This window comes from Carcharhinus amblyrhynchos, chromosome 14, assembly GCF_965287045.1.
Source record: "Carcharhinus amblyrhynchos chromosome 14, sCarAmb.v2.hapA, whole genome shotgun sequence".
In the NCBI taxonomy this organism is placed as follows: Eukaryota; Metazoa; Chordata; class Chondrichthyes; order Carcharhiniformes; family Carcharhinidae; genus Carcharhinus; species Carcharhinus amblyrhynchos.
The window spans coordinates 11,325,436-11,338,385 of record NC_137337.1 but is presented as its reverse complement, the minus strand read 5'-3'; the positions used below and the strand labels follow the sequence as shown (position 1 = coordinate 11,338,385).

The window sequence follows — 12,950 nt, the reverse complement described above, 5'->3', positions numbered from 1 at the left end:
GCCTGATAATCTATATCCCAGAGAACTTAAGGAAGTGTTTCTAGAAATAGTGGATGCATTGGTGGTCACCTTCCAGGATTCTATAGACTCAAGGACAATCTCTGCAGATTAGAGGGTAGCTCATGTCACTCCAATATTCAAAAAGAGAGGTAGAGAGAAAACAGGGAATTATGGATCAGTAAGTCTAACATCAGTAGTGGGGATAATTCTCAAATCCATTAGCAAGGACTTTATAGCGGAGCATTTAGAAAGAGTAGCAGGATCTAGACACAGTCAACATGGATTTATGAAGGGGAAATTATGTTTGACAAGTCTGTTGGAACTCTTTGAAGATGTACCTAGTAAAGTTGACAAGGGAGAACCAGTAGATGTGGTATATTTGGACTTTCAGAAAGTGTTTGACAAAATCCCACATGAGAGGATATCATGAAAGATTAAAGCGCATGGAATTGGGGCAAGTGTATTGAGGTGGATAGAAAACTGGTTGGTTGGCAGAGAGGAAACAAAGAGTAGGAATTAATGGGTGCTTTTCTAATTGGCAGGCAGCAACTAGTGGGGTGCCACAGGGATCAGTGCTGGGACCCCAGATATTCACAATATATATTAATGACTTGGATGAGGGAACAAATTGTAACATCTCAAAATTTACAGATGATAGGGTGAGAGGGTGAACTGTGACGAGGATGCAGGGATCATTCAGGATGATCTGAACAGGTTGGGTGAGTGACCTAATCAATAGCAGATGCAATATAATTTGGATAAATGTGAGGTTATTCACTTTGGAAGCAAAAACAAGAAGGCGGATTACTACATGAATGGCTGTAAATTGGGAGAGGGGAGTGTGCAGTGGGACCTGGGTGTCATTGTGCACCAGTCACTGAAGGGTAAGCATGCAGGGGCAGTAGGCAGTAAAGAAGGTAAATGGTATGTTGGCTTTCATTGCAAGAGATTTTGAATATGTCTTATTGCAGTTATACAGGACCTTGGTGAGGCCATAGCTAGAGTATTATGTGCAGTTTTGGTCTCCTTTTCTGAGTAAAGATTATCTTGCCCTCGAGGGAGTGCAGCAAAGGTTTACCAGGCTGGTTCCAGGGATAGCGGGACTGATGTATGAGGAGAAATTGAGTAGGTTAGGATTGTTTTTGATGGAGTTCAGACGAATGAGGGAGGGATCGTGTAGAGATTTACAGAATTCTTACATGACTAGACAGGATAGATGCAGGAAGGATGTTCCTGATTGTGGGGGAATCCAGAGCCAGGGGTCTGAGGATTCGGGATAGACCATTTTAGGACGGAGGTGAGGAGACATTTCTTCACCCAAAGAGTGGTGAGCCTGTGGAATTCATTCCCACAGGAAGTAGTTGATGCCAAAACATTGGATGTATTCAAGAGGCGACTGGATATATCACTTGGGGCAAAAGGGATCAAAGGCTACGGGGAGAAAGCAGGATTAGGCTATTGAGTTGGACGGTCAGCTATGATTGTAATGAATGGTGGAGTGGGCTTGAAGGGCTGAATGGCCTCCCCCTGCTCCTATCTTCTATGTTTCGTGTGGCTCAAAAATGCAAGTTTTATTTTGATAAGACTCTGCTGAAACACCTTGGGATGTTAATGGTGCTATAAAAATGCAAGTTGTTTTTCTGAGTTACCATGTTACGTGGCGGGATAAGCTGAGGAGTCTGCTGCAGGGGGACACAGGGTTATAAATACATACACCATCTCCGTGCGTACACGCAGCAGAAGGGTGCAGACGCTGAGATTAGTACCAAGCCCTGAACACGTGCTTTCAGTGCTCAAGCATTAAGGAATGATAATGGGAACAAATGCTTTCAGCAATGTTGGCATTTAATTGATTGCACTGTAGGTGGTCATGTTTTATTCCAACAAGAGCTTTACATTATATCCAATTTTAGAGAGGGAGCGAGATGAAAAGGGTTTGGATAATTACCAGATTAAGGTAAAAACAGCATTGAGAGGTCTCCACTGTGCCATCATACCACTTACGGTTCAATAGCATCATTCTGAAGAATGAATATTTAAATTCCATTCCACTTGTCACTGGCTGGAGTGTACTGTAGTCTAGCGGCATCTCTATCTCTCCATTACATCACACCCTTCATTCACCATCCAACCATTTCAATTCAGTCCCACATTTCTGGAACTGGTTCTGAAAACGATTGCCAATGTTCAGCAACACAGACTCGCACAGGGTGAGGAGGCAAACCACAGATAGGGCAGCACTCAGAATGAGAGGAGTATAGGGGGAGACTGTGGCGCAGTGGTATTAGTGCTGGACTGTTAATCCGGCGATTGTGCTCTGGGGACACGGGTTCAAATCCTGCTGCGGCAGCTGGTGAAATAATAAAAATCTGGAACTGATGATAACCACTGGTTGGGGCCACTGCTGTTTGTAATTTCTATAAATGATCTGGATGAGGGTATAGTTGGGTGGATCAGTAAATTTGCTGATGACACCAAAGTCGGAGGAGTGGTAGATAGTGAAGAGGGGCGTCATAGTTTACAGAGAGACTCGGACAGGTTGCAGAGCTGGGCCGAGAGGTGGCGGATGGAGTTTAATGCGGAAAAGTGTGAGGTAATTCACTTTGGCGGGAATAACAGATGTGTAGAGTATAGGGCTAACGGTAGGACTCTGAATAGTGTGGATGAACAGAGGGATCTAGGTGTATGTGTACATAGATCCCTGAAGGTTGGGAATCAAGTAGATAAGGTAGTTAGGAAGGCATACGGTGTCTTGGCGTTTATTGGTAGGGGGATTGAATTTAGGAGCCGCAACGTCATGTTGCAACTGGAGAAAACTCTGGTGTGTCCGCACTTGGAGTATTGTGTGCAGTTCTGGTCCCCACATTACAGGATGGATGTGGAGGCATTGGAGAGGGTGCAGAGGAGGTTTACCAGGATGTTGCCTGGTATGGAGGGGAGGTCCTATGAGGAGAGACTGAGGGATTTGAGGTTGTTTTCGTTAGAAAGAAGGCGGCTAAGAGGGGACCTTATTGAAACATATAAGATGATTAGAGGTTTAGATAAGGTGGACAGTGATAGCCTTTTTCCTCGGATGGAGAAAGCTAGCACGAGGGGGCATAGCTTTAAATTAAGGGGTGGTAGTTATAGGACGGATGTCAGAGGTAGGTTCTTTACCCAGAGGGTGGTGAGGGATTGGAATGCCCTGCCTGCTGCAGTTGTAAATGCGCCTAGTTTGGGGGCGTTTAAGAGATCCGTGGATAGGTTTATGGATGGAAAGGGATTGGTTTAGGTTAGAGGGTCATTGCTTTTTTAATTGGCAACATCGTGGGCCGAAGGGCCTGTTCTGCACTGTAGTGTTCTATGTTCTATGTTCTATAACCAGTACCAATTGTTGTAAAACCCCGTCTGGTTCTCTGATGCCCTTGAGGGAAGGAAATCTGCCGTCCTTACCTGTTCTGGCCTACGTGTGACTCCAGATTCTGGATGACCCTTAAATGCCCTCAAGGATGGGCAATAAATGCTGGCCCAGCTAACGACACCCATATCCCGTGAACAAATACAAAAGAACGGACAGGATAACTGTCTTACACAGGAACGGTATGTACAGGATGCTGCCCCCAGTGAAGAAAGCAAAAGCCTACATACGTTGTAGAGAACCACAGAACAGAACAAATAGGAGCTGGAGTAGCCCTGTGTTTCTCTGGAACCTGCTGTACCGTTCAATCAGATCATCTACCTCAACCTGACAATCTATTTCCCCATCCCTCGATTCCCTTTAACACCCGCATGAGTTTTCTCCTCAAGATCCACAGTGGCTATGCAGCCTCAATCCTTTGGGGTAGAAGATTCAAAGAGTCAAAGCTCTGGGGGATGAAACATTTTGTCCTCAGCTTGGTCCAAATGACCAACCCATTCTTTCCTGACAATAAAATGTGATGGTGCACTAAACAAACCAAACTGATTCGCTTTCTTGATTTTCTGAGCTGTGATTGGTTTTAATACCTGCAATCACATCCTTTATTATTCGGCCCTCCTCCTTCCCTGTTTTGCTCATCTCCTTTCTCCGTTAGATATCCTGGAACATTTAGTTCCCAACCTTGGTCACTTTGCAATCACATCTCCATAATGGCGATTAGATTTGATTTCTCTTTCTCCCATTTTACTTGGGTTTACCACAACTCTGGCTCATCAGCCTTTTCATCTCTTCACGTAACTCACCCATTCTTCTCTCAATCTCGCTGTCTCTAAGTCCCTCGCCAGCAAATCTTTCTATCTGGTCTTAGGCTTTGCTATCATTCTCATTTTTCCATTCTTTCTGGTTGTTTCACAGCTTGGTATGGGCTCCTGCTCTGCCCAAGATCGCAAAGAACCTCAAAAGGTTGTGAATGTAGCCCAACCCATCACACAAACCAGCCTCCCATCCTCTGACTCTGTCTCCACTTCCCACTGCCTCGGCAAAGCAGCCAGCATCATTAAGGACCCCACGCATCCTAGACATTCTCTCTTCCACCTTCTTCCTTCGGGAAAAAGATACAAAAATCTAAGATCACATACCAACGACTCAAGAACAGCTTCTTCCCTGCTGCTGTCAGACTTTTGAACGGATCTACCTCGCACTAAGTTGATCTTTCTCTACACCTTAGCTATGACTGTAACACTACATTCTGCACCCTCTCCTTTCCTTCTCTATGAACAGTATGTTTTGTCTGTATAGCGTGCAAGAAACAATACTTTTCACTGCATGTTAATATATGTGAGAATAATAAATCAAATCAAATCAAATAATTTCCATCACCCACCACATATCCTCTCTCTCTCTCTGCAACAAGTGACCACACTACTCCAATCTCTTCTCAGCTACTTCCTTCAGTGTTTTTATCCTTTGTTGTTACCTCACACGTCCATCTCAGCATCTCATTAGTATCCAGCCCAAGTTTCTGCAGTGTATATAACAAGATCCATCTTACACCTGGGGTGGGACTTTACGGCCTCACTCATCCCGAAAATGTAAAAGCCCGCTTGAGGTCAACAGATCTTTCCACGTTCCGCCCCTTGCCCGCTCCGATTCCCGTGGCAGGACGATACAATTCTGGCCCTGGTCACACAGATTCTTCCTTTCAGCTTTTTATTATTCATTTATGGGATGTGGCGTCGCTGGCAAGGCCAGGATTTGTTGCCCATCCTTAGTTGCCCTTGAACTGAGTGGTTTGCTAAGAATCAGTCACATTGTTGGCGGTCTAGAGTCACATGTAGGCCAGACCAGGTAAGGATGGCAGATTTCCGTCCCTAAAGGACATTAGTGAATCAGATGGGTTTATACGACATTCAACAATGGTTTCATAGTGATCATTAGATTCTGAATTCCAGATTTTATTTATTTAATAATTAATTAAAATCCCACAGCTGCTATTGTGGGAGTCAAACCAGAGCACTACCTGAGTCTCTAGATTACTAATCCTGTGACAATACCACGACACCACTGCCTCCCCAAATTTCAGTGATACTTTTATATCACATAACATCCACTGCATTTCTTTCTATTACTCCAACCAGAGCTAATCCCCTCTTTTCCATTGCTATACTCCAACCTTCTCCAACCTCAGGTACTTAAAACGATTCACTTTCTGCAAGTTTTCGCCCAAATTCTTCACATCTTCACTCGTCATCTTCCCGAGGCTCAAACTGATGATCCATGCATTTGGTCTTCATAATCCTGTCGACCAGTGTTTTTCTCCAGTTTACTAAATACTCAGTTATGTAATGACTATTAAATCAAACTTCTTATCTGTGCAGATAACTCCCCTAAATTGCCGCACATTCTGTATTGTCACCGTGGACCCCACTCCACAAGGACAGCTCCCTCTTTCCTCAGCCTATAAAGCAAAGCCCACGTGGGGCAGCAAGGTGGCACAGTGGTTAGCACTGCTGCCTCACAGCCCAAGGGACCCGGGTTCAATTCCAGCCTTGGATGACTCTCTGCATGGACACATTTTTCTCTGTGTGGGTTTCCTCTGGGTGCTCCACTTTCCTCCCACACTCCAAAGATGTGCAGGTTAAATGGGTTGACCCAATTTGGGGACTTGCTTTGCAAAAACATTCGCCAGGAATAAAGGGCTTTTAAATCACCAAAGGCTGGAGTGGTAAAATCCTTCCACAAGAGCAGGAATCTTCACTTGTTGTCCTAGGGATTAGCAGTGTGTGGTGTGTGGCATTGGCAAGTGGGACCAAGTCTAGAGGCAGAGCGTTGTGAAAGCCAACATTGTCTTACTGAAAATGAGGAGGCTAAGGATTGTTTCTTTGATGTTATCCTTAGGTACAGATGACAATGTGACACTCCATTCGAAATGGATGCAACGTGTCACACTGACCGATCTTCAAATGCCAGCTATTGCACTGGGTCGAATGCAGCTGTCCAGCCCAGTCTAGTGAAGGGGTTAATGTGAGGTCACCTCACTATCATCTCCTTCAGTCAGTCACCGGGATCAGCCTCGATATAAAACGTCACATCCGCACTGATCCACTAGCACCTCATTTGGTGAAACTGCTATATCCCCCGCCCCTGCAGTATGAGGGCAGTTAAACTTGTGATTATTCATGAGACAGGAGGAGGTTAATGCCACATTATAAATCTATCCACTGCTTCCAGCTGCGATAAATCTTACTGGAGATTGTTTTGCTGTTCAAGGTGAAGGGAGTGCTGATGAATTACAATCCTTTTACACCGTGCGATTTATCAGACAGTCCTGGGTCAGGCCAGACGTAGAGATCTGAAGTGTGGCTCTCTCCTTATTCAATGTGTTTGAGCTGATTGTGCTGATGTTTAGTTTCAAAGAGGGAGATGATGGCCTAGTGGTATTATCACTAGACTATTAATCCAGAAACTCAGCTAACGTTCTGGGGACCCAGGTTCAACATCCGGCCACTGCAGATGGTGGAATTCGAATTAAATAAAAAAAACCTGGAATTAACAATCTACTAATGACCATGAAGCCATTGTCGATTGTCGGAAAAACTCATCTGGTTCACTAATGTCCTAGAGGGAAGGAAATCTGCTGTCCTTATCTGGCCTGGCCTACATTGAATCCAGAGCCAGGTATTCACACAGGAAAAAGACAATTTTGTTGAAGAGAATACTGAGATACAGGTTATTAGACTAGATAGGATTGAGGTTCATAAGGAGGAGGTGTTGGAAAGTAAGAAAATAGGTAAGTCCCTTGGGCTAAAGAACAAAGAACAATACAGCACAGGAAACAGGCCCTTCGGCCCTCCAAGCCTGCGCCGCTCATTGGTCCAACTAGACCATTCTTCTGTATCCCTCCATTCCCAGTCTGCTCATGTGACTATCCAGGTAAGTCTTAAACGATCCCAGTGTGTCCACCTCCACCACCCCCTGGATGGGATTTATCCTAGGATTCTGTGGGAAGCTAGGGAGGAGATTGCAGAGCCTTTGGCTTTGATCTTTAGGTCGTCATTGTTTACTGGAATAGTGCTAGAAGACTGGAGGATAGTAAATGTTGTCCCCTTGTTCAAGAAGGGGAGTAGAGACAACCCTGGTAATTATAGACCAGTGAGCCTTACTTCTGTTATGGGCAAAGTTTTGACAAGAATTATAAGAGATAGGATGTATAATCATCTAGAAAGGAATAATTTGATTAGGGGTGGTCAACACGGTTTTGTGAAGGGTAGGTCGTGCCTCACAAAGCTTATTGAGTTTTTTGAGAAGGTGACCAAAGAGGTGGATGAGGGTAAAGCAGTTGATGTGGTGTACATGGATTTCAGTAAAGCATTTGATAAGGTTCCCCACGGTAAGGTATTGCAGAAGATACTGAGGCATGGGATTGAGGGTGATTTAGCGGTTTGGATCAGAAATTGGCTAGCTCAAGAAGACAGAAGGTGGTGTTGATGGGAAATGTTCATCCTAGAGTTCAGTTACTAGTGGTGTATCGCAAGGATCTGTTTTGGGGCCACTGCTGTTTGTCATTCTTACAAATGAACTGGATGAGGGCGTAGAAGGATGGGTTAGTAAGTTTGCGGATGAAGCTAAACTCGGTGAAGTTGTGGACAGTGCAGAAGGATGTTGCAGGTTACAGAGGGACATAGGTAAGCTGCAGAGCTGGGCTGAGAGGTGGCAAATGAAGTTTAATACGGATAAGTGTGAAATGATTCACTTTGGAACGAGTAACAGGAATACAGAGTACTGGGCTAATGGTAAGTTATTTGGTGGTGTGGATGAGCAGAGAGATCTCGGTGTCATGTGCATAGATCCCTGAAAGTTAGCACCCAGGTTGACAGGGTTGTTAAGAAGGCGTACGGTGTGTTAGCTTTTATTGGTAGAGGGATTGAATTTCGGAGCCGTGAGGTCATGTTGCAGCTGTACAAAACTCTGGTGCGGCCGCACTTGGAGTATTGTGTACAGTTCTGGTCGCCGCATTATAGGAAGGATGTGGATTGGAAAAGGTGCAGAGGAGATTTACCAAGATGTTGCCTGGTATGGTGGGAAGGTCTTATGAGGAAAGGCTGAGGCACTTGAGGCTGTTTTCTTTGGAGAGAAGAAGGTTAAGAGATGAGTTAATAAAGGCATATAAGATGATCAGAGGATTAGATAGTGTGGACAGGGAGAGCCTTTTTCCTTGGATGGAGATGGCTAGCACGAGGGGACATAGCTTTAAATTGAGGGGTGATAGATATAGGACAGATGTCAGAGGTAGGTTCTTTACTCAGAGAGTAGTAAGGGCATGGAATGCCCTGTCTGCAGCCCCTGGACTCACCAACATTGAGGGCATTTAAATGGTCATTGGATAAACATATGGATGATATAGGAATAGCGTAGGTTAGATAGGCTTTAGATTGGTTTCACAGGTTGGCGCAACATCGAGGGCCGAAGGGCCTGCACTGCGCTGTAATGTTCTATGTTCTGTGTTGTATAGAGCCACAGCAATGTGTGGTTGACTCTCCAAAGGCAAGTAGGGATGGGCAATAAATACTGGCCCAGCCAACGATGCCCGTGTCTCACGAATGAAAAAAAAGAGGCTGAATTGGGCAGCCTCCCTGTGCGATATCACTGATACCAAACCCTGGGGAATTTTGGAGTTTTAAGCGCCCGACTCTTGAACTTCAGAATTCCCTCCACAATCTGGCCTAAGATTTGGAAGCAGCTTCCTGGAAAGAGTAGACTGGGATGACCCTGAGAGGTAAAACCCCAGACAGAGGGAGAGACAGAGAGATTTGTGCTGCCTCTCTTGAGAATCAGTCTGAATAAAACTGACAGCTGAAATAATGAGCCATCTTCCACTGTCAAAACACTAGCTCAAAGCCATTGGTTAAACCACTGGTTTGAATAAATAACTGCAGAATACTGTTCATATATTGGCAGTTAATACATTTCTTTGTCCACTGCCTCGAATACAGCTGTTAATCTCTTAACCTTCAGGCTGAGTACTTACATAGAATACAGTCAGAAAAAAAGCTAATTAACTTTTTGTCACATTAGCTCCCTGAATCTCTATTGAAGGTTCAGTGGATAAAGGAAGGTACAAACATATATTTTCCCAGGTGGTCTATTGCTGAAAGTTAGACAGTCCCCACAGGAAAGGTGGCTTTCCGGAAAGATTTTGTCTAATTTAGTCCCACAATTTTCTCCATTTAGAATCATAGAATCCCTACAATGCAGAAGGAAGCCATTCAACCCATTGAGTCTGCACCAAAACTTACCCCGACTTATTACATAACACCATGCATTTACCCCAATAACCCCCCTAACTTATATATCCTGGGTCACTAAGGGGCAATTTAGCATGGCCAATCAACCTAAACTGCACACCTTTGGAGTGTGGGAGGAAACCAGAGCACCCGGAGGAAACCCACGCAGACACAGGGAGAATGTACAAACTCTGCACAGTCCCTGACCCAAGCCAGGAATTGAACCTGGCTCCCTGGCGCTGGGAGGCAGCAGTGCTAACCACTCTGCCACTGTGCCACCCATTTACTGTTAATTAGTTCTCTCCAGATCCATGAGCAGGATCTTCTGCCTCTGATGCCCTTCCTTCGCCCCCCTCCCCAGCATGTTTTGTCTGTAGCAATTTGCGAGGTTCACCAGTCCAGCAGCAGGGAGTCCCACCAGAGGGTGGAATCACCCTCAACAGGACTGGAAAATCTCACCCCTTGCCCAGTTGCCTTTTGCGAAATCTGCATCCTTTCTGGTAAGGTCTTCCGGATGATCGCAGTCAATTATTTCTGTAACTCTCTCTAACCCTTTAAAAACTCATCTGCAATGTCAAAGTGTGAAGTGATGCATTTTGGGTGGGCTAACAAGGCAAGGAGAATATACAATGAACAGTAAACACCAGGAAGTACAGAGGACCAGCGGTACCTTGGGCTGTGTGTTCAGAGATCCCTGAAGGGAGCAGGGCAGATAGATGAGGCGGTTAAGAAAGCATGTGGGGTGCTTGCCTTTATTGGACATGACATAGAATATTAGAGTAGGGAGGTAATGATGGAGTTGTATAAAACACTGGGCAGGTCACAGCTAGTGTACTATGTGTAGTCCCGGTCGCCATAGGATGTGATTGCACTAGAGAGGGTGCAGAGGAGGTTCACCAGGATGTTGCCTGGAGCGTGTCAGTTATGAAGAGAGGATGGATAGGCTGGGGTTGTTTTCCTTGGAGCAGAGAAGGCTGAGGGGGGACGTGAGGTGGGGGGGCAGCACAGTGGTTAGCACTGCTGCTTCACAGCTTCAGGGACCAGGGTTCGATTCCCAGCTTGGGTCACTGTCTGTGCGGAGTCTGCACATTCTCCTCGTGTCTGCATGTGTTTGTTCCGGGTGCTCCGGTTTCCTCCCGCAGTCCAAAGATGTGCGGGTTAGGTTGATTGGCCGTGCTAAAATTGCCCTGAGATGCGTAGGTTAGAGGGATTAGTGGGTAAATATGTAGAGATATGGAGATAGGGCCTGGGTGGGATTGTGGTCAGTACAGACTCGATGGGCCAAATGGCCTTTTTCTACACCATATGATTTCTATGATTCTATGATTGAGGTGATAAAATCATGAGGGACATTGATAGGGTGGATAGGAAGGCACTTTTCCCTCAGTAGAGGGGTCAGGAGGACAAGGATTAGAGGTAAAGGCCTGGAGATTTGAGGAAAATCTTTTTCTCCCAGAGGGTGGCATGGCAGCACAGTTGTAAGTGCTGCTCCCTCACAGTGCCAGGGACCCGGGTTCAAATCTAGCCTCAGGTCACTGTGTGGAGTTTGCATATTTCTCCTTGTCTGTGTGGGTTTCCTCCGGGTGCTCCAGTTTCCCCCCACAGTCTGAAAGACGTGCTGGATAGGGTGTATTGGCCGTGCTAAATTCTCCCTCAGTGTACCCGGACAGGCGGTGGAGTGTGGCAACTAGGGGATTTTCACAGTAACTTCATTGCAGTGTTAATGTAAGCCTACTTGTGACTTATAAATAATCGTCTATATAAGCTAATAAATAAACTTCCACGGGAATGGAAAATCCTACTCACGGATCCAGAGAGAACTTCTGGAATCTGGAATTCTCTGCCTGAAAGGGTGGTAGAGGCAGGAACCCTCTTTAGGAAGTATTCAGATGAGTAGTTAAAATGTCCCAGCATACAAATCCACGGGCCATTCAATGTGGGGCTACGTAAGAAGGCAACCTCAGGAAATGATGACATTTTCTTTGTTCCCTTCAGTCACACTTTCTCGGCCATCTGTTCTGCTACCTTGATCTCTCTGATAGAATCTTGCTACACAGAAGGAGGCCAATCAGCCCATCATATTGGTGCTGGCTCTTTCAAAGGGTTATCCAGTATGTCCCCCGCTCACTCCCTGCAATCCTGCTATTTCCTTTCCCTTTTTCGAGTATGTGTCAGATTCCCTTTAGAAAGTGATTATTGAATCTGTGTCCACTGTCCCATGAGGCGCAGGTTCCAGATCATAAAAACTCACTGCACCAAAGTAGTCTCCCTCTGATTCTCTGTCCCACCTTGTCATCCACAGGAGAGAGTGACTTTGTAACAAGTGATGAGTTTGCAAAGAACTTAAGGGATGCACAGAAATAACACACGCACACACATAAGTACACTCGCATGCACACACACACTCATGCACTCACATGTACACATGCACACACGCACTCTCATGCACACACACACTCACACATGCACATACTCTCACAGACACATAAACATAGACTGCGCACACATGTACACACACACACACATATGCACACACACATACACACCCTCATGCACGTGCGTACACACACATACTCACGCATACTCATGCACACACACACATACTCAGGCACACTCCAGCACACACACACACAAACACACAGTCAGGTACACAAACACACACTCTGCTCTCTCACACACACACACACACACAACACAGACTCCGTCACACACACACACATCAACACAGGCTCAGTCACACACATATACAGGAGCGTGCGCACACACTCTCCAACACATATACTCACAGATGCACACACTCACAAATACTGTCTAACACACATACTTACAGACACAAGTACTCTCGGATGGACACACATAGAGACACACACACTGACAGAGACACAGACACAAAAGAGAAACAGATTAATAAATACATGCTGAGTTTTACAACCATTCCCTCAGGGCCATGGCCTATATTTTCTTCCCTGCTGGTGTTTCTCTTCTTCGTGCGCTCTGATCAGATTACTGGCAATGTTTTCCTAATGGTTTTAGTAATTGAGTCTTTATCTACTTGTGTACCATTAATGAGAGTCAGTGTTCAGCTGCCGCTCACACACTCAATCATTCTCCTCCTCCTCCCCAGAGTGACTGCTCCAGTGACAGTGACAGCGAGGACAACTTCATCATGATCCCTCCGCGTGACCATCTGGGGCTGGCTATCTTCTCCATGCTTTGCTGTTTCTGGCCTCTGGGCATTGCTGCTTTCTACTTCTCGCAAGGGGTAAGAC

General features: G+C 45.5%; 1 protein-coding gene across 3 annotated transcripts in view; it reads left to right on the top strand.

The window, feature by feature from the left end:
- Positions 1-12,950, top strand: part of syndig1l (synapse differentiation inducing 1-like) — a 129,875-nt gene that overhangs the window by 84,057 nt on the left and 32,868 nt on the right. For all 3 annotated transcript variants that reach the window (XM_080202296.1, XM_080202297.1, XM_080202298.1), the window contains exon 3: positions 12,806-12,943. In XM_080202296.1, the coding sequence (XP_080058422.1) occupies positions 12,806-12,943 (138 nt within the window). The remainder of the gene's footprint in view (positions 1-12,805; positions 12,944-12,950) is intronic.